The 27,473-nt window shown below is 41.5% G+C and overlaps 1 protein-coding gene across 3 annotated transcripts in view; it reads right to left on the bottom strand.

The window, feature by feature from the left end:
* Nucleotides 1–27,473, bottom strand: part of slc30a9 (solute carrier family 30 member 9) — a 191,296-nt gene that overhangs the window by 17,500 nt on the left and 146,323 nt on the right. For all 3 annotated transcript variants that reach the window (XM_038791311.1, XM_038791312.1, XM_038791310.1), the window contains exons 15-18: nucleotides 17,774–17,881; nucleotides 14,570–14,735; nucleotides 7,170–7,299; nucleotides 1,123–1,236 (exon numbers count right to left, since the gene is read on the bottom strand). In XM_038791311.1, the coding sequence (XP_038647239.1) occupies nucleotides 1,123–1,236; nucleotides 7,170–7,299; nucleotides 14,570–14,735; nucleotides 17,774–17,881 (518 nt within the window). The remainder of the gene's footprint in view (nucleotides 1–1,122; nucleotides 1,237–7,169; nucleotides 7,300–14,569; nucleotides 14,736–17,773; nucleotides 17,882–27,473) is intronic.

Here is a 27,473-nt window from a genome sequence, read left to right on the forward strand (position 1 = left end):
AACGATCAGGGAACAACTCCAGTATTGGAGAAATCGATAAAAACGATTGGGACATGGTCCAATTAATTGGGACCAAGCCCGGGGTCCGCCCAAAAGGGCGCGAAACCCCTGGGACCTATAAGATAGCGTCCCCAAGTTCAGTTCGCTCTCTTGGCAGCTCTCAAAGAACTCTTGACTGTGGCTCATAGCGAGGAGACACCTGCCTAGCAGCTGCACCAACCAAGTAAGTCTCAAGTCAACGCACGCTACGAGATAGACGCTCCTAGCTACTATTCCGTACCAGTTTGAAGCCAGCAGAATCAGAACCGGACAAAGGCCATTGTTCCTCTGACCTGGTGGGCCATTCGAAAGCTAAGTATAGGCCTTTAGTAGCAGTGACAGTTTAGTAAGTAGAGTTTATGCATGAGTAGTGATTGACTGTGTATAATAAATGTGTATTGATTTGAAACTTACTAACTGGTGTATTGAGTTATTGATCAGCACTTGGCTTTGAACCTCGTGGTGGTATCAGAAAGATACCTGGCGACTCTAGAGCAAAGGTTATTAAAACAGCAATTAAAGAGAAAGCACATCGAGCAATACTCACCACCAGCTTCTCAAAGAGCAATTAGGGATGGACAACCAATTCTGGCTCTGCCAGTGATACACATCCCATGAAAGAATTTTGAAAAGTAGACAAATAAAAGGTGTTCCCATTAGCTAAAGGCACAAGGACTAAGGGACACATATTTAAGCTTTTGAATAAGCAATACAGAGGGATGTGAAAAACTTTTTCATGTAGCGGACGTGGAAATGACCTGAAACTTGCTGTCTATGAGGATGGTGGAAACAGAGATAATTAATCATTGCAAAGAAATTGGATAGACACTCGAGGGGAATAAACCTGCAGGGCTATAGAGTAGGACAATGGGACTGACTGAATTGTGCTAGAGAGCCAGCATCCGTTTGGTGGACTGAATTGCCTCTTGTGGCGCAATGGCTTTATTTCTTCATTAAATGCACAAAAGTAGCAATTTCCATGGTTTGTTCCATTTGTTCTTGCTCCACCACATATCTAGCAAATATGTACCAAAAAAATATGTAATCACTTTTAAATGTACACTTAGCTCAAACAGATAATACCTTGAGTGCCCGCTCTAGTCGGTCAACTTCAGCTCCCAGAGTGTCAATGATATTCTCTCCATGTTTCAGCATAAATGCTTCCAAGTCCTCTGGAGATTTTACCTGTTGAATTTCCTGCAGAATAAAGATTTAAGGTTCTGTATAAACTACCAGATTAATTCCATTAGATTAGCTTTCAAACGGTTACCAGCATCAAACATTGTTGGAATAGAGGTGAAAATAAAAGACTGCATTGCCATTGTTTACTGTTATCTCTTCAAAAATTTAAGTTAAGATTTTCTTTTTTGAAAGCCACACTATTTATTACATTTCTCCTTCTTAAATGTTCTTCTGTTCTTTCCTTTAAAAAGGATTCCATTTTTCCCACCGCCAATGTCAAGCTGATTTATAATCTGTGAGCATTTTCTGAACCCCTACTGAAACACACAAGGGGTAAAATCCTCTGAGTCACCGCAATAACCCCTTGGATTGCCATTCTGCTTCTATCTTAGTAATATGCAGCTCCACATTTCTGGACCAGACCGTCAAACAGGGCCTCTTCTGAAAGCGGAGCATCCTGACGCAAGTCTTTTATTGTAATACAGGGTCAAGCAAATATATCTTTGTACCTCCTGTACCATTCATCAAAATCATGGCTGATCTGATTGTAGCCCTGATGACTTCAACTCCTGCCAACCCTGGATATCATTTCACTCCCCTGTTGTTCAAGAACCTATCTACTTCCGGATTAGAAATATTCAATGACTCTGCCTCCAGCACTTTCTGGGGAAGAGTGTTCCACAGATTCACGACTTTCAGAAAAAAAACCTTTTCAACTGCATCTGAAATGGGAGACACTTATTTTAAAACTACATTCCCCAAGTACGAGGCTCTCTCAGAAGGGGAAAATCCTTTCAACATCCACCCTGTCAATTCCTCTCAGGATTTTCCATGTTTCAATAAGATCATTTCTCATTCATATGTACCTCAATGGATACATGTCCAACCTTCAACACAAAGTTCCAGCACTGATCCCTGTAGCATTCATTACATTCGGTTAACCTGAAAATGACCCATTTATGTCTAACCTTGGTCTCGTGAGCTAACTAATCCTCTATCCATGTTAATATTTTCTCCCCTATACCATGAACTCTTGTGTAGTAACCTTTGATGGGACCTTGTCAAACGTCTTCTGAGATCTAAGTACACCACACCCACAGGTTCCCTTTTATCAACGTTGCTTGTTACTTCCATAAATAACAATAAGAAATTAGTCAAACATGGATTTCCCTTTCCCAAAAACAAGTTGATTCTGCCTGACTGCAATGAGATATTCCTTGTGCCCTACTATAATCTCAATAATAGATTCCAGTATTCATCATTTTCCGATCTGATGGGATCTTTCCAGAATCAAGATAATTTGGGGAAAATTACAACCAATGCATCTCCAGGAAGCAAAGTACTGTACAACCCTTGTCAGCATCAACGGGGCCAAGGTGGAGATGGTTAGCAGTTTCAAATTCCGAGGGGTACACATCTCCAAAAATCTGCCCTGGTTCACCCACATCGACGCTACCACCAAGAAAGCACAACAGCGCCTATATTTCCTTAGGAAACTAAGGAAATTTGGCATGTCCACATAAACTCTTACCAACTTTTACAGATGCACCATAGAAAGCATCCTATCTGGCTGCATCACAGCCTGGTACGGCAACTGCTCGGCCCAAGACCGCAAGAAACTTCAGAGAGTCGTGAACACAGCTCAGTCCATCACACAAACCTGCCTCCCATCCATTGACTCCATCTACGCATCCCTCTGCCCGGGGAATGTGGACAGCATAATGAAAGACCCTCCCATCCGGCTTACTCACTTTCCCAACTTCTTCCATCGGGCAGGAGACACAAAAGTCTGAGAACACGCATGAACAGACTCAAAAACAGCTTCTTCCCTGCGGTTACCAGGCTCCTACAACCCTCTTATGGACTGACCTCATTAACGCTACACCCCTGTATGCTTCACCCGATGCCGGTGTTTATGTAGTTACATTGTGTACCTTGTGTTGCCCTATTATGTATTTTCTTATATTTCCTTTTCTTTTCATCTACTTAATGATCTGTTGAGCTGCTCACAGAAAACTACTTTTCACTGTACATCGGTACACGTGACAATAAACCAATCCAATCCAATCTACCATCTCAGCAGCCACTTTTTAAGATCCCAAGGTGAAGTTCATCAGGACTCGTCAGCTTTTAGTTCTTACTACCTTTTTCTTACTTCCTTTTCCCTGGTAGTTGGAACTGGTTCAAGTTCCTCCCTCCCCTTCAACTCTTTGATTAATTATTTCTGGGATGTTATTTATCTCCGCTACAGTGAAGAGTGACAAAATATCTGTTCAATCAGAATCTTGGGAGCCCATTCAGTCCATTGAGTCTGCACTGGCTCTTTGAACCAGCATTCTACCTCGTCCCTCTCCCCTGCCTTATCCTTGTTCAGATAGCAATCCAATTCCCTTTTGAATATCTCAATCAAACCTGGCTCCACCACCCTCTCAGGAAAGTAGTTCCAGACGCCACCCGAAAACATTTTTCCTTATCACATTCACTGTTTTTCCCAATTATTTTGAAATTATGCCCTCTAGTCCTAGATGTTCGAGTGGGAACAGATTTCCATTATTTACCGACCATCCCCCAAGTCTCTTCTCAGCCTTCTTTTCTCAAAAGGAGCAGTCCCAACCTCTCCAATCTATCTTCATAGTTACAGTTCTTTGTCCCTGGAATAATTCTTGTGAATGGCCTCTGTACTCTTTCCAATGCCTTCACACCGTTCCTCAGGTACGCAACCCAGAACTTGACACATTGGCCCAGATGAGGACGAACAGTGTCTTATAAAAGTTCAACACGTGACCTTTTTACTGTTGCAGACAATGCTCCTATTAATAAAGCCATATATATTATATGCTTTATTAACTGCGCTGATCATGGCTGATCCATCTACAATGACTTATGCACATATACATACAAGTCCACCTTCTCCTGTATCTCCCCTTTTGTTTCATACTCTCTCCATATTTTACCCGCCAAAATGAATCACCTCGGACTTCACCAAACTTAATCTACCACTCATGCCCATGTCCTTTCGAAGTTCAATACTATCATCACAGTTGACAATGTTTACAATCTTTATATCATCTGCAAATTTTGAAATCATGCCCTGAACATCACAGTCTAGGTCATTAATATCAGGAAGAGCAAAGGTTCTATCACAGGGGAACTCCACTACAAATCTTCCTCCAAATCTGAAAAATAACCATTTATCACTACTGTTTCCTGTCACTCAGCCAATTTCTTATTCAAGTGCCTTCTTTCCCTTTTATTCCATGAGCCAGAATTTTGCTCAATCTTACGTGGTACTGTATTAACTGTCTTTTAAAAATCCATATATACCACATCAACATACCCTTATTAACCTTCTCTGTTAACTCCTTAAAAAATTCCAGCAAGTTAAACATGGTTTTTCCTCAATAAATTCATGCTGACTTTCTTTCCTGTTAAGACCATGGGATGTAGCGGCAGAAGTAGGCCTTTTGGTCCATCGAGTCTTCTCCATCATTCAATTCCTGATCCTACACTTGTCTAAATGACTATTGATCTTGTCCCAAACTAAATTTCCAGACGTTTCCTTACCACTGAAGTCAATCTGACTGGTCTGAGCTGCCAGCTTTATCCTTGCACCTTTTTTGAACAAGGGTGTAACATTCACAATTCTCCAGTCATCTGGCACAATTCTTGTGTAAGGAAGACTGAAAGATCATCACTAGTGCCTCTGCAACTTCTACTCTCACTTCCCTCAGAACCCTTGGGTGCATCTCATCCAGTCTTGGCACCTTATCGAATTTAAGCAAAAATACCCCAGCACTTCATCCCTCTTAACTGTAAATTCTTCCAGCTTACCAGTTACCATCTCACCCAGCTCACCCTGGGTTGCATCATCTTCCTTTGTAAAAACAGATGTAAAGTACTTGTTTAATATCCCTGCTATTTCTCCTGCCTCCACATGCAAGTTCCCCTTTTGATCCCCAAACGGCCCTACTCTTTCTTTTACCTTTAATTATTGATATGCTTATAGAAGACATGGGTTTCTCTTTTATGCTAGCTTTTAGCCTTTTATGCTCTCTCCTTGCTTTACTTAGTTTTTGCACTTCCCCCAGTCCTTCTATATTTCGTCTAATTCTCCATTATATTTTCTACCTGACATCGATCATTGCCACAATTCTTCCTTTTCAGCTTCACCTCTATCCCTATCTTCCAAGGTGCTCCTGATTTATTTGTTCTACGTAGTGCCCAATTATTTTTTTTCAAATTAAGGGGCAATTTAGCGTGGCCAATTCACCTACCGTGCACATCTTTGGGTTGTGGGGGTGAAACCTACGTAGACATGGGGAGAATGTGCAAACTCTACATAGACAGTGACTCACTTGGGTCCTCAGTGCCGTAGACAGCAGTGCTAACCACTGTGCCACTGTATTGCCCTGCCTTCAAGCAAATATATATTGACATTGCTTGCAATATGTTTTCTTTGAATGTGGCCCATTGCCCAGCCACCATCTTTCTGGCATTCCACTCCTCGTAGGCTCAACCTGACCACTCCCCCATCTGAGGTCCGTTTTCCCCCCCTTGCCTCCAACATCGCCCCATCTCTGACCCCCCCCCCCTCCCCCCCACACCCCTATGCATTTTACCGTAGGAAGACTTATCTTCTTCCTGGCCTGTCAATTTAAATGTGACCTTTAACTTACCTGGTTTACAGCAGCTAGTGTTGTTAAAAAAGGGAGTGTGTCCTCCTTCAATCTGAGAGTTGGTCTGCGGTGCTGGACCTCAAAGACAACTGCACTTCCTGGAACTCGCCCAGCCTGAATCGGAAGTTTGAACGATACAGGCATGGAAGAAAATCCGTATAGGTATTGAGCACAGAGTGGCAATCCAACACTGATTGCCACTGAGGAGTTTATGGCCCAATAACAGTTTCTAACATTTTCCCGATGGCAAATGTTAAGCTACTCGCCTGTAGTTTCTTGCTTTTGGACGTCCTCCCTTTTTTGAATAAAAGCGTTCATTTGCTATTTCCCAATTTAATAGAACATTTCCCAAATCCAGGGAATTTTGGAAAATAACCACATACATCAACTATCTCATTAGCTATTTACGACCCTAGAATCAGGACCCAGGGACGTATCAGCTGCAGCTCCAACAATTTGCTCAATACCATTTACGGTGACTAATTTTTCTGAGTTTCTCCCTCCCTTTGAATTCTTGATTTATAGCTACTTCTGGGATGTTATTGGTATCCTCTATGGTAAGACTGTTCAATTTATCTGCCATCTCCTTATTTTTCATTAATTCTGTTTAATCTTCTGACTTGCCACCTACCCGTGCACAATTATATACCTTTTCTTTAAGTTAAATACCAACTTTAACATTTTTAGTCTTGGAGCTACTCTTCACTCCCTCAAACTGAATGTAAAATTTAATCATAATATGATCGCTGCTGCGTAGGAATGGCTTCTATCAGAGGTAATTAATTAATCCTACCTCATTGCATAATACCAGGTCTGGTGCAGCGCACTCTCTGGTTGGCTCCAGAACATGCTGTTCTGAGAAATGATCCTAAAAACTTTCTATGGACTGCCTTGGGAGTGAAAATCTTGTCTTATGCCTCATTGCATCAACTTATTCCAAAAGGCTGTGTTTTTGAAATTACATCAGGCCAACAAAGAATTGTATTTATAGTGTTTTAGGTTTCTCAGTAATATTTTGCAAATTTATATCCCATAATCATAACTGCAGCTAAATGTCATTAACATTTTGTTCATGGAAACTTCAAAATTTCAAGAGTAATTTCAAATATATATGATCCACAATAAATTGATAGCACAGCCTGTTGTATGTTATGGCATTTTACCAGATTAACTTCTCCCTTTCTAATCATTGAGCTATTCCAAATATTGCAACTTTATATGGACTTGTGCTTCCATCACGCAGTCAGTTCTTTTAGTGACAATGCCACATACGTGTAAGACCACCTCAATGTCTTGTTTCTCCAGGTAAGATCTTGTCACTATCCTTCCATCAAAATCGATTTCCGCTTTAAATCGCACTGTGTTCAGACCCATGTCGGTAGCCTTTACATCATGCACAGCTCTGATGAGAGTAAATGGGTCATTAATATTCAAAATAAATATTTTTGAGAATTCAGAGCTTCCAAGTGGAATAGGAGAAATAAATCAAAACAATACAAACGATTTAATACTGCATTTTGCCCAACAAGGGAAGTAATGTATTAGATCACAGTGTTAATGTGCATTTCTTTTCAATACTTTTGACACTAGCTGGACTGCAAGAGGAGGTCAGAGAATGCTGGTCTGGTAGCATCTGTAGGGAGAGAAAACAATTAACGTTTCAAGTCAGTTTGACTCGGAAATGGAGGGGGAAAATGTGTTGGATGTGTTGTACTATAGCTGGGTGAGATAGCAACAAAAATGTAGCAAAGAGCAAGAGAGGAGGGTTTTGCATTGCGAGAAAAAAAAAAGGTATGTGACACAAAAAAGGATCAAGGTGGAGGAGAAAATTCACGGTTTAAAGTTAATTCAAATATTGAGTCTTGAGGGCTATAATTAGCATTTTCAAAAGATGAGATGCTGTTCCACCAGCTTGCTGTGGGCTTCACTGGAGCATTGCAGCAGGCCAAGAATGGTCATGTGGGCATGAGAGCAAGATGCTGAGTTAAAATGGCAAGCACAGGAAGATAGGAGTCATGTTTGCGGGCGGAGGGAAGGTGTTCCACAAAGCTGTCACCCTGTCTGCATTTAAGTCTCCCCAGTGTAGAGGAGACCACATTGGAGCAGTAGACCAAATTGAAGGCGTAAGTGAAACGCTACCTAACCTGAGTGTTTAAGGCCTTAATTGGTGGAGAGGCAGGTGTTTCACCTTCTGCAATTGCCAGGGAAGGTGATGTTGGAAGGGGATGGAGAGTTTGATGTGATGGAGAAGTGGCAAGGGTGTCACGTAGGAAATGTTTTCCTACAGAATGCAACTTGGAGGAGGAAGAAGGGGAGAGAGGAGAGAAATGAGGGAAGGTGTCTATGAGGTGGCATCATGCTGAAGTTCGCAGAAATGGCGAAGGATGATCTTTGAATGGGGAGGTTGGTGAGGGACCGAATCTTGGTTCTGGGAGGAAAGAAAAGGGGCATGAAATATGTCGAAGTAAGCCGAGTACCCCGAAAACAATGGGGAGTGGAAGAGTTGCCATTTCAGAACAGATGCGACTGAGGTGGAGAAACTGGGAATGAGTGCAGTGTCCTTACAGGAAGCAGGATGAGCAGCTGTCGGAGATGGTGGGCTTATTATGAATATTGGTGGAGAGTCTATCACCAGAAATGGACAAGGAAGTGTCAGAGATGGACCATGTGAAGGTGAGAGGAGAGAGAAATTGGAGGCAAAAAATAAATAAATAATCATAAGTTTTCCAGTTCCAGACGAGAGCATGAAAGGGCACCAACGAAGTTGTCAATGTAACAGAAAGAGTTGTGGGAGCAGGCCTGGAATGAGAAGTGTTCCACAAATCATTTTCCTCAACCGAGATCCCTCTGCCACCACCCTATGTTTGATAGGCACTGGGCTCAAACTATTTTCCACACCTCTAAAATGGCCTCGCAAGCCAAACTGTTCTACCAAATCGGGACAAAGTCAATAAAAAGGAAATAAATTGGATGGATCACCTGGCATTGACTTTAAGCATTGGAAACGACAAAGCAAACCCAGCCCTGATGACTGCAAAGTCCTCCTTACTAACATCTGCAGGCACCCATCTGCTGAAAATGTTGGAGAGCTGTCCCACAGACTAATCAAGCAGAAGTCTGGCATGATCATACTCACAGAATCATGGCCTACAAATAACCTTCCAGACACAACTGTCACCATCCCTGGATACAACCTGATCCACTGGCACAATCCTGAGAGTCCTCAACATTTACACGGACCCCATGAAGTCTCAAGGCATCAGGTCAAGCATGGGCAAGGAAAACTCGTGCTGCACCACCACAGACCGAGTCCTAAAGGACATGGAGCTGCTAGACTGGGTCTGCGGTAGGCGGTGAGGAAACAAGAGGATAAAACATCCTCACCAATGTGTCTATCGCAGATGCATTTGTCCATCGCCGATGCATCTGTCCATGAGTGTATCAGTAGAATGATCACCACACAGTAGTTGTGGAGATCCTTCTTCACATGGAGTATACGCTTGTGTTGTATTGCACTATCCTGTGCTAATTAGGACACCTTCAAACAGATCTAGCAACTCCAGTCTGGGGAGCTATGAGGTACTGTGGGCCATCAACAGCAGAATTGTATTGAACCATAATCTTTATTGTCACAGCCTGGCATGTTCCTCCATTCTACCATACCACTAAGCCAGGGGATGAACTCTGGTTCAATAGTGTAGGAGGAGCAACACCAGGCATACCTAAACATGAGGTGTCAACCTGGTGAAGCTACAACACAGGATTATTTATGTGCCAAACAGCATTAGCAGCAAGTGATTGCCAGAGCTAAGCGATCTCACAACCAAGCTCTGCAAACTTGCCAAATCTAGTAGTGCGTGGACAATTAAACAGCTCACTGGAAAGGCTGCACAAATATCTCCATCCTCAACAATTCATCAGTGCAAAAGAAAAGGCTGAAGCATTCGCAACAATCATTAGCCAGAAGTGCTGAGTGGATAATTAATCTCTGCCTCATCCAAGGTACCCAGCATCACAGATGTCAGTCATCAGCCAATTCGATGCACCCACAATATCAAGAAACGGTTGAAGGCACTGGAGACAGCAAAGACTACGGGCCAAGTCAATATTCTGGCAATAGTACTGGAGACTTGTGTTCCGAATCTTGCCATGTCCCCAGCCATGCTGTTCCAGTACAGCTATAACAATGGCATCCACCCGGCAATGTAGAAAATCATCCAGGTATGCCCTGTACTCAAAATCAGGACAAATGCAATCTGGCCAAATACTGCCCCAACAGTCTACTCTCGATCATCAGTAAAGTGTGGAAGAGGTCATCAACAGCACTATCACACAGCTCTAGCTTAGCATTAACCTTCTCACTGACAGCAATAACCTGCTCACTGACACTCAGTTTGGGTTCTGCCAGGATCACTCAGCTCCTGAACTCATTGCAGCCTTGGTTCAAACATGGACAAAAGAGTTGAATTCCAGAGAGAAGGGAGGGTGACTGCACATAACATGAAAGCAGCATTTGACCGAGTGTGCCATCAAGGAGCTCTCTGGAGTTCATGGGAATCGGTCTGGAAACCCTCTTCTGGCTGGAGTCATACCTGACGTGAAGGAAGATAATTGTGGTGGTTGGAGGTCAATCATCTCAGTTCCAGGACACCACTGTATGAGTTCCTCAGGGTAGTGTCCCAAGCTCAACCACCTTCAGCTGGTTCATCAATGACCTTTGTTCCATCATAAGGACAGAAGTAGGAACGTTCGCTGATGATTGCACAATATTCAGCACCATTCGTCATTCTTCGAATACTGAAACAGACTATGGCCAAATGCAACAAGAGTTGGACAATATCCAGGCTTGGGCTGATGAGTAGCAAATAACATTTGTGTAACTCAAAAGCCAGACAATGACTTACTCCAACAAGAGTGAATCGAATTACCCACTATCAACCAGAAACTGAACTGGATAGGGTTACTATCAACCAGAAACTGAACTGGAGAGACAAATACTGTGGCTACAAGTGCATGTATCTTGTGGTGAGCAGCTTACCTCCTGAACCCTAAAGCTTGCCCACCATCTACAAGGCACAAGATGGGAGTGTGATGGAATGCTCTCCACTTGCCTGAAATGTGCACTTTCAACAACACTAAGAAGTTCAACACCATCCAGGACAAAAGCATCTCTTGATTAGCACCCTTCCATAAACATTAATTTCCTCCCTTCCATAAACATTAATTTCCTCCACCACCAATGCAAAGTAGCAAGTGTGCACCATCTACAAGATGAACTGTAGGAACTCACCACGACATCTTCAAAACCCATGACCGTTATGATCTAGAAGAATAAAGGCAGTTGTTGGAACTTCCCCTCCAAGTCCCTCACCATCCTGCCTTGGAAATACATCACCATCCCTTAACTGTCACTGGGTCAAAATCCTGTAACATTTTTCCTAACAGCACAGGGGTACCTATTCCACGCACAATGCAGTGGTTTATGAAGGCAGCTCACCACCACCTTAAGAGGGCAATTTGGGAATGGCAACAAATGGAATATAATAATCTTTGTTGTCACAAGTAGGCTTACATTAACACTGCAATGAAGTTACTGTGAAAAGCCCGTAGTCGCCACATTCTGGCACCTGTTCGAATACACTGAGAATTCAGAATGTCCAAATCACCTAACAGCACGTCTTTCGGGATTTGTGGGAGGAAACCGTAGCACCCGGAGGAAACTCACGCAGGCACGGGGAGAATGTGCAAAGACAGTGACCCAAGCTGGGAATCGAACTTGGGACCCTGGAGTTGTGAAGCAACCGTGCCGCCCACCCTGGCCTAGCCAGCGATACCCATATCCCATCATAAAGATTTACAGTACAAAAAGTGACCCTTAAGCCGATCATGTCTGCGCCAGCCATCAAGCACCTATCTATTCTAATCCTAATTCCCAACACTAGGTCAATAGCCGTGTCTGCTGGCATTTCAAGAGCTCATCTAAATGCACCGTAAATATTTTAAGGATTCCCACCTCCACCACCCTTATAGGCAGTGACTTCCAGATTCCTACCACCCACTGGGTGAAAAGGCTTTTCCTCAAATCCCTCTTAAATCTCCTGGCCCTTACTTTAAATCTATGCCCCCTGGTTATTAACCCCTCTACAAAAGGGCAGAAACAAGTCCAGAGAATCTTGGATGTCAAGGGATATACAGGATGAAATAAGGGGAAAAGAATGGAGGCTTACTGTAGATACAGGGGCTCAAAACAGTAGAAGCCATAGACTCGAAAAAAAATTAGGGAGCAAAGAGGGGGCATGAAAAAACACTGGTGGGCAAAATGAAGGAAAATCCCCAAGTGCTTTATAAGTATATTAAGGGCAAATAGGTAACCTGGGAAAGAGTAGGGCCCATTAGGGATCACAGTGGCACTGTGGACCAGAAGATGTAGGTGAGATTTTCACAGATGTCATGAAAATTGGTGATGTGGTAAATAACAATGAGGAAAGTCTATAGGACGGTATAGACAAGCTGGGCAGAACAGTGGCAAATGGAATTTCCTGGAATCCCTACAGTGCAGAAGAGAGCCATCTAGCCGATCGAGTCTGCACCAACCTTGCAAAAGACCACTTCCCTGTAACCCCAATTTACTTTTGGGACACTTGGGTCAATTTAATCTGACCAAGCCAGCTAACCTGCACATCTTTGGACTGTGGGAGGAAACCAGAGCACCTGGGGGAACCCAGGCAGACACGGGGAGAACATGCAAACTCCACATAGACAGTTACCCGAGGTCGGAATTGAAACTGGGTCCCTGGCGCTGTGATGCAGCAGTGCTAACCAATGTGCCACAGAAATTAAACTTGAAAAATATCAGGTGATGCATTTTGAGGGGACTAACAGGGAAAGGATGTACACAATAAAAGGTAGGATGCTAGGAAGTAGAGGACCAGAGGAACCGTGGGGTGCTTTGTCCATAGACTCCTGAAAGCAGGACAGGTGGTTAAGGCATATGGGATATTTGCATTTATTAGCCAAAGCACAGAATACAAGAGCAGGGAAGTTATGATGGAGCTGTATGAAATGCTCGTTCGGCCACTGCAAGAGTACTGAATGCAGTTCTGGTTGCCACACTACAGGAAGGACATGATTGCACTAGAGAGGATGTAGAGAGTGTCAGGTATGAAGAGAGGCTTGTTAGGCTGGGGCTGTTTCCATTACAACAGAGAAGGTGGAGGAGGGACCTGATCGAGGTTTATGCATCAGTGTTCACTATGGAAGATGATTTTAAAAATTTAGAGTCCCCTATCCATTTTTCCAATTAAGGGGCAATTTAGTGTGGCCAATCCACCTAGCCTGCACATCTTTGGGTTGTGGGGCGAAACCCACGCAAACACGGGGAAAATGTGCAAACTCCACACGGACAGTGACCCAGAGCTGGGATCGAACCTGGGACCTCGGCGCCGTGAGGCAGCAGTGCTACTCACTACGCCACTGTGCTGCCCCTCACTATGGAGAATGATAATGATGTAGATATAGAAATCAGAGAAAGAGATTGTCATATATAGTTGAACAAGGGGCAGCATGGTGGAGCAAGTGGATAGCACAGTTGCCTTACAATGCCGAGTTCCCAGGTTCAATCCCGGCTCTGGGTCACTGTCCATGTGGAGTTTGCACATTCTCCCCGTGTTTGCGTATGTTTCGCCCCCACAGCCCAAAAGATGTGCAGGGTAGGTGGATTGGCCACGCTAAATTGCCCCTTAATTGGAAACTCCAAATTTATATCAAAAAAATATATAGCTGAACAAATTAGCATGGGGGAGGGTGAAAAAAGGAGGTATTAGCAGCCTTAACAGGCTTAAAAAGTGATAAATTCCCACATCACCAATTTCCATGCCATCTGCAAACTCACTGATCACTTCTAGATCATCAAAGTACATTACTAACAGCAGGAACCCAACACCAATCCCTGGGATACAGCACACCTTTGACCATCGCCCTCTGCCTCCTGCCACTAAGCCAATTTTGGATCCATTTTGCCCTGGGTCCCATGAGCTTTCATCTTATTTCCAAGTCTCCCTTATCAAAAGCCTCACTGGAGTCCATGTAGACGACATCAACTCTATTGCCCACATCGAGACACCTAGTCACCCTCTTCACAAAATTCAATCAAATTTGTTAGACGTTGATCTCTTCCTGACAAAGCCATGTTGACCATCCTTCATTAATTCTTGCCTCGCCAAGTGGATATTAATTCTTGCCCTCAATTTTTACATTTGTAATTTTAGACATTTCTGCTCCTTTTTTTTAAACTATGTTCATCTTCCTTGCTTATCCATTTGAACCAGAACTTTCATTACGATGCCACTAAAAAACATCAGTAACGCGAAACAAAAATGGCAGATTGTGCTACAATTATCGGTAGAAAGGATAGTCTGGATATGGTGCATAGAGGGAAACTCATAAAAAGGATCAAAGAACCATAACAGAGTTTTTCCCTTTTTCTCATCTAGAACCTAAATGGATGAATATAGGAGAAACTCAAATCAGGCACTCAAGCAACATTGTGCACCCCAGAAGGAAATTTACTCCAAAACACATTACAGCTCACTTGAAGCACCACATTAAAAATATTATTTTTAAGCAGCCATTTAGGCTTTCCATATAGATGGCAGAGTAACCCAATTGGTTACCTTACTGAAGGGTCATTTTCCAGAAGTTCAGTAAGACTTTGTACATTTTCTAGCTCAATAGACCTCCCGATCAGAGCCTCAGTATTTGTGTGAATCAAGAATGCTGAAACTGCGCCCAATAGTGTTCCAATACCAAGGGAGCCAATGCTGTCATAATAGGGATTACCTGAGTAAAGAAGGACACACAGTGAGTAACTGCTTAAGCTGCTCAATTGTACCAGCATTAAAACACTTGCAATGTCTATATGGAAACATTTGAATTGTACATTTTCAGCAACTTTTTAAAGCAAATCAATAAACTCATGCTCTCCATTTTCTGTATTTGCTGGTAAAAACTCTGTTTATAGAAACAGGTTGTGCGGAGCTGCTTGGACAATTATAAAAAACATGGGACAATATATATTTATTCACAGATAAAAATTAATTGCGAAGCACCAACATGAAAGATACAGAAATGAATACAAAATACTGGAAATATTGAAGTCACGCAGCACCTATGGAGAAAGAAACAGATCATGGCCCATAACTTCCTCAGAGTGACTATCTCCAGATGATTGTCACTCTTGACGGACTTGCATCTTCCCTACTCAGGCTCAGTAAGACAGGAGTAGCAAAGCATGCCCCGACTACATCGGCATGGAGTAACTGGGGTGCAGAGGTAATAAACATCCCCTTTTTATAGCACTAGCTTCAGTGAGGTGGGGTGGGAGTTGAGTCCCATGCGAGGTTGGGTCTTTTTTTTTGACTAGTTACTCTGAAGTTAGAAGTTATTTTTTTTCCCTCTAACTCTTTCAGAGTAACTATTAGGGTAAAATTGAAAGAACCATCCGAAGTTATCAATTTAAATTGCTTCTGTTGGATAGTTCCCAGCCTAGCGCAATTGTCCAGAGGAAGTTAGCACTTCTGGCCAATTGCCGGGTAAACCCTTACCGTAGAACTTCCCAGAGGGATTCCTCAGCGCATCATTGGAGTACTCTCTAAATGCGACACTGGGAAACCAGGAAATTATGTGCCATTTGTCATAACCAATGGTCTTTCATCAGAATTGAAGGATGTTGAGATGCGACAGGTTTTAAATTAACATGGAGGGAGGAATAAAAGGGAAGGACTGTGTTAGGATGAAAGGTAAAAGAGAATAAATGACAAAAGGGATATGTGGAAAAGCAAAGAAACAAAAGAAAGATGGGTCTAGAGGAGCTGGATAGGACTACAGCAGAATCAGTACCAACACCTGTTGTCTTAAAAAAATAGTAGTAACGATTATTATCCAAAATTGGTTTCCATCTCCATAGATGCTACCTGATCTGCTGAGTATTTCCAGAATTTTCTTTTAGATTTGCAGTAATGATAGCTTGTTTTTTAAAAAAAGATACAGGTAATGAATTGTTCACAAATTAGCTATACTTTTTCCTCAGAGTCGGGATCTCCAGAGGATTGCCACTCTCGACGAACTTGCATCTTCTTCACTCAAAAAGTTATGTTTTTTGATCTACAGTGCAGAAGGAGGCCATTCTGCCCGTCGAATATGCACCAACCTCTGAAAGAACACACTACCTAGGCCCACACCCCTCCCTATCCCCGAAACCCCACCTAATCGTTTGGACATTAAGGGACAAATTACCATGGCCAATCCACAAAAAACGACAAATCTATGAGCTGTGGGAGGAAACTAGCACCCAGAGACACCCATGCAGACACTGGGAAAATGTGCAAAATCCCTACAGTCATCCAAGGTCGAAATTGAACCATGGTCCCTGGCGCTGTTAGGTAGCAGTGCGAGCTACTGTGTCACCCGAAAATAGTTTGTAGTCAGCAATTGAAGCACAAGATCAGACTATGAAAAATAATGCAGCCGTAAGAACTTATCATTCTACCCTCAACATTATTGATCACCAGGGTAACTTTCATTTTAAAATTATTCAATAAAAAAAACATATCTGAATTTACCATCCATCAAATTCTATATTGTTCCAGATCACTAAATGGACAACTGACATCATGCTTCCAGTGGGAATGCCCAGTTATCAAAAAACATTAATAAGGTACTGTTGTATCATTTAAGCAGTTGTTCTATACAATAGCAGCATGAGAATATAACATTTTTAAAAATAGGCTTGGTGTGACTTCACAATGAAATCTGGGACCGAGTTGTAACAAATGTCAACATTTTTTGCATGTAAATTGAAGTACAAGGTTACTTTGTTTCATTTCAATTCTTAAGATGACACTTTTGTGGAGTTAAATTTAAAGATACTGCAACAGCTTTAAAAAAAAACTTTTTGCCCAAATTTACAGGTGGCAGGTGGCAGGACAATGCTCAAAACCTACTTTTATTGACCATTCTCTCTTCTAATATCTGATATTGATAACACTACTGTGAAGCACTTAGGGCTATTTTACTATTTTAAAAACACAATATAAATTTGACAGAAAGGTCATTAAAAGCATTTGTTCAGTGCTTGCAGCTTTGGAAATAAATGTGTGTATAGTTAGCAGTGTGACTTGTAGGTCATAAAGGAAGAAAAGTCGTATCGGACTTGTGACATTACATTTGGCATACTCTGTTCAGTTTTATCCTTTCATTACTGGAAGATTGGACGTTCTTGCAGGGAGTCTAGATGAGGCCATGATGTTGATTGTCCATCCAGACTTCAATGTCGTGAGAATGGGATGAAGGAAATTGATTTAGGCGTCTTTAAATATTTCAGGGAAATTAGATTCAGAAAAGATCTTCTATTAAATAAATGTATTAATAGTCCTTCAATTATTTCAAGCTCAAGGGAAAAATTGAAGGAAACTGGTAAATTGAGACAACTCATATTTTTGGCTATAGAACTGTTGAGCAAATTACCAATAAAGCTGGTGAAAAGATCAAATAAAAGGGCTGGATGAATTCCTCTTGGCAAAATGGACATACATTATGAGAAGGAACCTAACAGATAGCTTTCAGAGTGCGCCAAGGGGAACCGACATAATCTTAATGTTGAGGATACAGAAAGATTATTTTATAACAACATATTACTGCATGGTTAAATGCAAATGTAATTACTACTGATATTTCCAAATCAATTAACGTAGCTCTTATGCTGGAGCGCACCTTGTTCACATACACAGAAAACAAGTCATACGTAATACCTAATATGAAAGAAAAATTAGAAATAAATGAATTGGTCATTAAGTGCTTATTTTAACATTATGTCTTACCAGTAAGAGAAGTTAGCCCCATACAACCAGCTGCTAACAACACTCCTAAGACAGCAGCTGCATCTTCCAACAGAACAACATTGGTGGTTGGATCGTGACCATGCATCACTAGGAAACAAATGTGGTTGCATGTCAATGGTCTGGAGGTACAATAAGCAAGTTTTAAAAGTTCAGATAAAATAAGAAGGCTTTATTGTAGTGCTATGAGCCAGGGTTCAGAGAACTCCAAAGTGTAGCATGGAGTTCACCTGACCCACAACTTTTAATAGATTGTGGTATGGGGAGCACATGGCCCACTCTACAGGTGTGTTACAGCAGAAATAGAAAAGTACTGTTTAAATCAAATCAATGTTTATTCTATGAGCGCAAGTTAACCTTTTTGAAGCATAGTGAACATCTAAGCAACCATCAATTCAAATAAAACCCCCAAAGAATACACTAAGTAATCCTTAATAACTTCCCAAACAACATCCAGAAGACAAAAGAAACACCTTTTAACTGAAGCACTTTAGGTTTACATTCACTACTGAGAACATTTATAATTCTGAATTGACCAAATGATCAAGAGATAATTTTTTCATGGCAGAGGGATCAACAATACACCTGCTGTCTGGCTTCAGCTCAAACACTGAAAACGAAACTGAAACACACACTGCAGCAAACAGCCCAAAACGAAAGTAAAAAGCCAACAGACAGCCCAGCTCCACCCACACTGACATCACTGATAAACACCCATTTCTTAAAAGGTACATTTCTTAAACACCCATTTCTTAAAGGTACTCTCACATGACACCTCCCCCAAGGAAAAAAACCCATCAACTTCAAGATGGTTTCATTTTTCACCTTTTCATCCTTAAGAAATGCACACAATAAATATACTTTTTAGTTTCAAAAAAACAACACACGCAAACAGGTATATAGTCCTTTTTTTTTGTTCGTCTTCCTCCAACTGAAATCCTTCTCGATTGACGGTCTCTTTGAACAAGAAGATCTCTGCACGATCCATCCATTGCTCTACACCTCGGCATTACTCTTTAAAATTAGATACTTTAGTTCAATCTGATCACAGAGTCCCTTGTAATTCTCCAACACAGGAGCATTGGTTATCACAGCTTTCAGGCAATCAAATGCCTGTTGAAAGTCCGCTGACCACTGAAATTTTCTACGTTTCTTCAGCAAGTCTATCAGTGGAGCAATCACGCTACAAAACTTTTGCACAAATGTTTCATCAAATCCACTCGTGCCAGGGAATCACATTATTTCACTTCGTCTTGAGGATATCGGAAACTCCTCAACAACTGTTGGTTTCACATCCCGTGTGACCATTTGACCCTGTCCGATTGTATGGCCAAGGAAAGTGACTTGGGCTTTTCCAAATTCACTTTGGCTAGGTTTATCACCAAACCCGCCTCCTGAAGTCGATCGAATAACTCCATCAGATGTTTCAAATGTTCTTTCCATGTCTGGCTGAAAATTACCAGATCATTGATGTATACAGCACAATTGGGTAATCCTGAAACAACTCTGTTAGTTAACCGTTGAAATGTGGCTGGGGCGTTTTTCATGCCAAATGGCATAACTTTGAATTGGTATATACTATCTGGAGTCACAAAAGCTGAAATCTCCTTCACCCTGTCAGATAAAGGTACCTGCCAGTAACCTTTAAATAAATCCAATTTGTAAATAAAAGCTGATTGTCCCACTTGCTCAATGCAATCCTCCAAACGTGGGATAGGGTAAGAGTCCGTTCTTGTAACTGCATTAACCTTTCTATAGTCCACACACAACCGTTGGGTACCGTCTGGTTTAGGTACCATCACTATGGGCGAGCTCCATTGGCTGCAACCCACTTCAATTATGCCATTTTTAAGCATACTCTCAATCTCTTTGTTAACCTGTGCCAATTTTAAAGGGTTAAGTCTGTATGGATGTTGTTTGACTGGAACAGCATTTCCCACATCGACATCATGTATAGCCATTTTAGTAGTTCCCAATTTATCTGCACAAACTTGCCCATGTGATATTAATAACTCTTTCAGGTCAGTTTGTTTTTCCTCTGGAAGGTAACTTAATAATTTATCACAATTTTCAAAAACATCCTCGTTTTCCAATTTAATTTGAGGTATGTCAAATTCACAGTCATCTGGATTTGGTTCGTCACTGAGTTAGAATCATTGAAAGGGCAGGAGAGAAAAAGGAGGAGGTTTTAAAGTACCTTTAAGCATATTCACTTGACACACTTGATGAGTCTTCCTTCTATCTGGTGTTTTTAACCACATAATTCACCTCACTTAATTTACTTTCAATCTGATAAGGTCCACAAAACCTTGCTTTTAAAGGTTCACCTACCAGTGGTAACAACACCAAAACTTTATCTCCACAGGCAAAACTATGACCTTTGGATTTCTTGTCCGCTACCAGTTTCATCACATGTTGTGCAACTTTTAAATGTTGTCCAGCCAATTCACCTGCTCTATTTAATCGTTTCCCAAAATTTGACACATAATCCAATAATGTAATTTCTGATTTCTCACTCACCAATTTTCATTAATCAATTTAAGTGATCCTCTTACCTCATGACCAAAAATTAGTTCAGAAGGACAATTTGGTTGCCTCATTAGGTGCATTCCTAATTGCAAACAGTATGAATAGAATTCCTTTATCCTAATCCTCTGAATAATCTTGCCAATAAGCCGTCAACATTGTCTTTAATGTCTGATGCCACCTTTCTGACGCTCCCTGTGATTCTGGATGGTACGCAGTTGATATAAATTGTTTTATTCCTAAGCTATCCATAACTTCTTTGAATAACCTCGAGGTAAAATTTGATCCTTGATCCAATTGTATTTCTGTGGGTAGTCCATTTCTAGTAAAGAATTTAAGTAATTCCTCCACAATCTTTTTAGCTGTAATATTACGTACTGGAAGGCCTCTAGAAACCTAGTAGACACATCCATTATAGTCAAAAGATATTGATTCCCACTTTTTGTTTTAGGAAGCGGCCCTACACAATCAATTAGGACCCTTGTAAAAGGTTCATCAAATGCTGGAATGGGTATTAAGAGTGCTGGTTTTATCACTGCTTGAGGTTTCCCTATCACTTGACATGTGTGACATGATCGACAAAATTTAACTACATCTTTATGTAGTCCAGGCCAATAAAAATGTTTTTGTATTTTAGCTCGAGTTTTCCTTATTCCCAAATGTCCTCCCACTGGTACCTCGTGTGCAACTCGCAACACCTCCTTTCTATACCCTACCGGCAATACTACTTGATGAACTTCTGCCCACTTTTCATCCGCCTGCATATGTACAGGTCTCCATTTTCTCATCAAGACATTACTTTTATGGTAATAACACTCTGGAATACACTCGGATTCCTCTTCTGTGTATGCTTTCTGATACATCCGTTTTATTTGTACATCTTTCTGTTGTAACTCCGCCAATATTCCTGAACTAAAAATATCCGCCTCATCCTCCATCTGTTCTTGGTTTTTTTTTCAACCATCTGATCAAAAATCGTTTCTGATAATTGCAATTCAACTTCATCTTCACTCTTTGATTTCTCCTCGTCTTAACCTGTGATATTGTGACTTTGTTACTACACAATCCGTAAAAATCCCAGGATATTTGTCCTTCAACACGTCAGTTGTCTGATTTTCCACTGGCTTATCAACCACAGTAGGCATCACTCCCACCTGTGATCCAGCTATATCATTACCCAAGATACACTGTATTCCTGGACAAGATAGTTTCTCTATTACTCCTACTACCACTTCACCACTCTTCAATGGACTTGCCAACCTTACCTTATATAATTGAACACTACTCCTCTCACCCTGAATTCCACATATTGCCACGCTTTTTGGCAACATTCTTCCCAAACTACATAACTCCTCATCTCTTACCATTAAAGATTGACTAGCTCCCGTATCTCTTAAAATTGAGACTTGTTTACCTGCTCCTCCTGATACACATGAATAAACTTTACCTACACAAGTAAATTCTTTAAAGAGATCTGGCACATTCTTATCAATCACCTTTTGATCAGGCTGTACAATCTTTTGTCCCTCCTACGCTTCACTTGGGCTTTCCTTTACCACTTTAACAAACCCCACTGTCTTATCCTGTTTTACCACATCAGCCTTCCCAGTCCTTTTCTTGAACCACCAACACTGACTTTACATGGCCTAGTTTATTACAGTGAAAACATTTGAAACTTTTCATTTCTTTTCCACCCTCCCTGATTTCTTTTTTAATCTGAGGTATACTCTCCCATCAGATCACCTTTACCGTTACCACTCGAGTATTCCAAATGTCCCCAGTTTCCATTCCTCACAGGCTGAAACTGATTTTGGAAACCAGCTTTGATTTATGAACTATTTCATAATCATCTGTCATTTCTGCTGCTAGCCTCGCAGTTTTAACCCTCTGCTCTTCAACGAGTTCTCACTACATCAGGAATTGAATTTTTAAACTCCTCCAAAAGCATCATTTCCGAGAGCTTCATACGTTTGATCTATTTTCAAAGCCCTTCTCCATCTATCAAAATTACTCTGTTTGAGCCTTTCAAACTCCATGTATGTTTGACCAAATTCTCTCTTTAAATTTCTAAACCTTTGTCTGTGGGCTTCAGGCACTAGTTCATATGCATCCAAAATGGATTTTTTCACCTCCTCATACGTCCCAGATACTTCCCCCGGTAGTGATGCAAACACTTCACTAGTGCTACCTATCAGCTTTGTTTGAATCAGTAATACCCACATGTCCTGTGGCCATTTCATTTGTTTAGCCACCTTCTCAAATTAAATGAAAAAGGCTTCCACCACCTACTCGTCAAACATTGGCAATGCTTGGACATATTTAAATAGATCCCCACCAAGCCTTCGAATTTGACACTCATTCTCACTCTCCTCATTACTATCATCAAACTGTACGTTTCCCTTTACATCTGCCAATTTTAACTGTCTGTCATGTTTCATGGCCATTTTCTGAAGTTCAAACTCTCTCTTACTCTTTATCTTTTTTCCTGATCTGTATCTCCTTTCTCATTCTTTTTCATCTCTATCTCTTTCGCATTCAAGCTGCTTTAATTCTCGCTCATGTTCCATTTGTTTAATGTGTAACTGAAATTTTGCCATTTCCAATGAGTCAAACTATATCTAAGGCAACTTTAAATCCTTAGCCACCACCATAATTCCCTCACCTTTTCGCATTTTGTCAGGCAACGTTAACTGCAATGTTTTTGCCAACTCTAACAGTCTGCTTTTAGTCTCTGTCCGTAAGGTACTGCGTGTGACCGTCTCCACCCCCAAAAACTTCAGAGCCTCTGAAAGAGCCATTGTCCACAACACTCCTTAATTAAACTAGAATACCACACCTGAAATGCAACCACAATATGCTCACCCATCATTGTCTTTAAGTTCACTAAGGCAATCCAACAGATAAGACTTTTATCCCCCTCGAGCCCCCAATTTGTTATGGGCCAGAGTTTAGGGAACCCCAGAGTGTATCATGGAGTTCATCTGACCTACAACTTTTAAGATTATGGTATGGGGAGCACACAGCCCACTGGTAGAGCAGAAATGGAAAAGTATTTTTTAAAGAAAAACAATGTTTATTCTATGAACTCAAGTTAACATTTTTAAAACAGTGAATATCTTTGCAGCCATTAATTCAAATACAACCCCCAAAGACTACAACACTAAGTAATCCATTAAGCTTTCCTTTTAACATCCATAAGACTTAAAACATCTTTCAACAGAAGCACATTAGGTTTACATTCACTAATGAGAACATTTATAATTCTGAATTCACCAAATGATCAAGAGATAGTCTTTTGATGGCAGTGAGAACAGCAGTACACCTGCTTGGTCTGGCTTCAGCTCCAACACTGAAACAAAACCAAGCACACCCTGCAGCAAACAGCCTAAAACGAAAGTAAAAAGCTGAGACAGCCCAGCTCCACCCACTTTGACATCATTGCAGTAGTAAACACCCATTTCCTAAAGGTACTCTCACATGACAATATCAAATCTGATTCTCTGGTGCAGCACCGAGGGAGCATTGTACTGTTGGAAGTGCTATCTCAGATGAGACATTTAACTAAGGCCCTATCTGCCTGCTTGGGTGGATGAAAAATGCCCTATGCTAGAATTCTGAAGAGCCATTCCTGGTGTTCTGATCAATCTGTATCCCTTAAATTAATAAATGGAAACAGATTAGCTGGTCATTATCTTCTTGTTGTCAGAGTGTAAGTTGGCTGCTGTGTTTCCTCTCACAAACACTATGCTTGAAAAAGAGTACTTCATTGGCAGCAAAGCACTGGAGATTGTAAAAGTGCCTAACAAATGCAAATATTTATTTATAACAGGGCTTATCAAAGACCAATTAAAATATTATATTTTCAAAAAAGCTTAAAGCAGTTGGTCAGATGGGACCTGCTCCTTCTGAATCCATGTTGAATATTTGCTTGAGATAGTCCTCAAACAAACTTACCCCGATAATCAATTCCTGAAAAAGAGATGCGACAAAGCTTTTTTCTTGCATTCATCAGGTCATTTCACTAAAATGCCAATACCATCGTAAGGGGGAAAACAAAAACAAATCATGCATGAGGGGGGAGTGCTGATCGGTCTCATTGGTATAAGTGTTGTCATGACAATGCACCAGTTGGTGGTGGTGACCTGCCAAGCATTGTTTCAAATTTAAGCCAGACAGCTTGACCCCAGTTGGTAACGGCATTGCTCTGAGGAATGAATCAGCGAATGACTGTTACTTATTTTGTTTAGCTGAAACAAGCACGATGCGTGTACATGTTCTTTCTGCCTGCAAAGAACAGGGCCTTGTGTCTTAACATTTGCAGCTTCTTGCACATGCAAATATACCATAATGCGAGTCCTAGTGAATCTTAAATCAGGTGAGTCACCTGATGAAGAAGCTGTGCTCTGAAAGCTAGTGACTCCAAACAAACCTGTTGGACTTTAACCTGGTGTTGCAAGATTTCTTACTGTACTTAAATCATGTACAATAACGCATTTGTTTTATGCCTTGCCCCCAAAAAAGAACATAAAAATGAAACAACACAAACCTAAATTTAGTATTTGTAGTGTATATATTGAGTGTATAATGTCTGCAAGGTCATGTATTGATGGAGGTAGGCACGTTTTTAATATTTATGCAGTAATCTACGAAAATAATTGATATAGAAAATCTACAATGACAGATTATTAACACGTGAAATTCACTGAATGGGTTACAAAGAGTGCTCTTTGGGCTGGTTTAGCACACGGCTAAATCGCTGGCTTTGAAAGCAGACCAAGGCAGGCCAGCCTTCCCGAACAGGCGCTGGAATGTGGCGACCAGGGGCTTTTCACAGTAACTTCATTTGAATCCTACTTGTGACAATAAGCGATTTTCATTTCATTTAATTTCTTTGAATAATTTCATAATTTGCCATAACACTACAGCAGCTTCTATTTTACTCAACTTTTCCTTCACTTTCTGATCCCCATGAAAACACATTCAAAGTTTGAAAAGAAAATCCAATTAAGGGCAATTTAGCATGGCCAATCTACCTACCCTGCATATCTTTGGGTTGCGGATAGCGATGAGGACTGTCAGAGGATACAGCAGGATTTAGATCGTTTGGAGACCTGGGCGGAGAGAGCGCAGATAGAGTTTCATCTGGACAAATGTGAGGTAATGCATTTTGGTAGGTCTAATGCAGGTAGGGAATATACAGTGAATGGTAGAACCCTCGAGAGTATTGACAGTCAGAGATCTAGGTATACAGGTCCACAGGTCACTGAAAGAGGCAACACAGGTAGAGAAGGTAGTCAAGAAGGCATAGGGCATGATTGCCTTCATTGGCTGGGGCATTGAGTATAAAAATTGGCAAGTCATGTTGCAGCTGTATAGAACCTTAATTAGGCCACACTTGGGAGCAGAGTGTTCAATTCTGGTCGCCACCACCAGAACCAGAAGGATGTGGAGGCTTTAGAGAGGGTGCAGAAGAAATTTACCAAGATGCTGACTGGTATGGAGGGCTTTAGCTATGAGAAGAGATTGAATAAACTCGATTTGTTCTCACTGGAACGACGGAGGTTGAGGGGCGACCTGATAGAGGTCTACAAAATTATGAGTGGCATAGACAGAGTGGATAGTCAGAGGCTTTTTCCCAGGGCAGAGGGGTCAATTACTAGGGGGGCATAGCTTTAAGGTGCAAGGGGCAAGGTTTAGAGGAGCTGTAAGAGGCAAGTTTTTTTTTTATATACAGAGGGTGACTGGAACTCGCTGCCGGAGGTGGTGGTGGAAGCAGGGACGATAGTGATGTTTAAGGGGCATCTTGACAAATACAAGAATAGGATGGGAATAGAGGGATATGGACCCCACAAGTGTAGAAAATTTTAGTTTAGAAGGGCAGCATGGTCGGTGCAGGCTTGGAGGGCCGAAGGGCCTATTCCTGTGCTGCACTTTTCTTTGTTCTTTGTGGGGGTGAGACCCACATAGACATGGGGAGAATGTGAAACTCCAAAGAGAGTGACCCAGGACTGGGATCGAACATGGGTCCACGGTGCCATGAGGTTGCAGTGCTAACCACGGTGCTACCCCAATTAAAGTTTAGAGAATACACTTGCATATATATGGCACACAAGCTAGCCATTTGTTACCAGATTTCTCTGGTGCTTTAGGGCCTGAGACCACTCGGTCATTCAAAGACTTCTGACTGCATGTTCCCACCATCACAAAAACTATCCCAAACTCAGCCCAACTAGTATTACCCCTTAGTTCCATAGTAGTTTGGGCAGGGTGGGAGGAGTTGTAGGTTGGTGATGTAAGAAGTAAAGAGAGCCTAGAAAATCACAATGAAACTGGATGAGGTGGTACTTGTGATAGCATTTCAGACATGTCAAGGTCTTGAATCAAAGATAATATGAAGAACCAACAAAATTGCCAAAAATAAGATTAAGAATAACATTAAGTACCGTAATCTGTTTATTAAAAAAATGTGCATGGAATGAGAGCATTACAGGCAATGCCTACATTTGTTGCCCATCCCCAACTGTCCTTGAGAAGATGATGGTGCAGGGCTTTCTTAACTCACTGCAGTCCATCTGTTGTAGGTAATTCATAATACTGTCAGGGTGTGTCAGGATTTAACCCAGTGATAATGAAGGAGTGGCAATGTAGTTCCAAGTCAGGATGGCGTGATTTGAAAGGGAACTTACAGGTGATGGTACTTCCATGCATCTACTACCCTTGTCCTTCTAGGTGGTAGAGACCACCGGTTTGGATGGTGCTGTTGAACGAGGCTTGGCGAGTTGCTGCAGTACACCTTGTATATGGTACACAGAGTTGCCACTCTGCACCTGTGGTGGAGGGAATTAACATTTAAGGTGGTGAAAGGGGATGATCAAGCAGGCTGCTGTGCTCTGAACAATTTTGAGCATAGACTGCTGATTGAACTGCATTCATCTGGGAAATCGGAGAGTAATTCACTCCAGATTTGTGCACTGTAGATGGTGGGAAGGCTTTGGGGAGTTAGAAAATGAGTTACTCACCACTGATTTTCCAGCTTCTGACCTGCTCCTATAGCTACAGTATTTATATGGCAGGGTCCAGTTAAATTTCTGGTCAATGGCAATCCCCAGGATAGGGGGAATTTTGCGATGCTAATTCAGTGGAATGTCATGGGGAG

The sequence above is a fragment of the Scyliorhinus canicula genome, chromosome 3 (genome assembly GCF_902713615.1).
Source record: "Scyliorhinus canicula chromosome 3, sScyCan1.1, whole genome shotgun sequence".
NCBI lineage: Eukaryota > Metazoa > Chordata > Chondrichthyes > Carcharhiniformes > Scyliorhinidae > Scyliorhinus > Scyliorhinus canicula.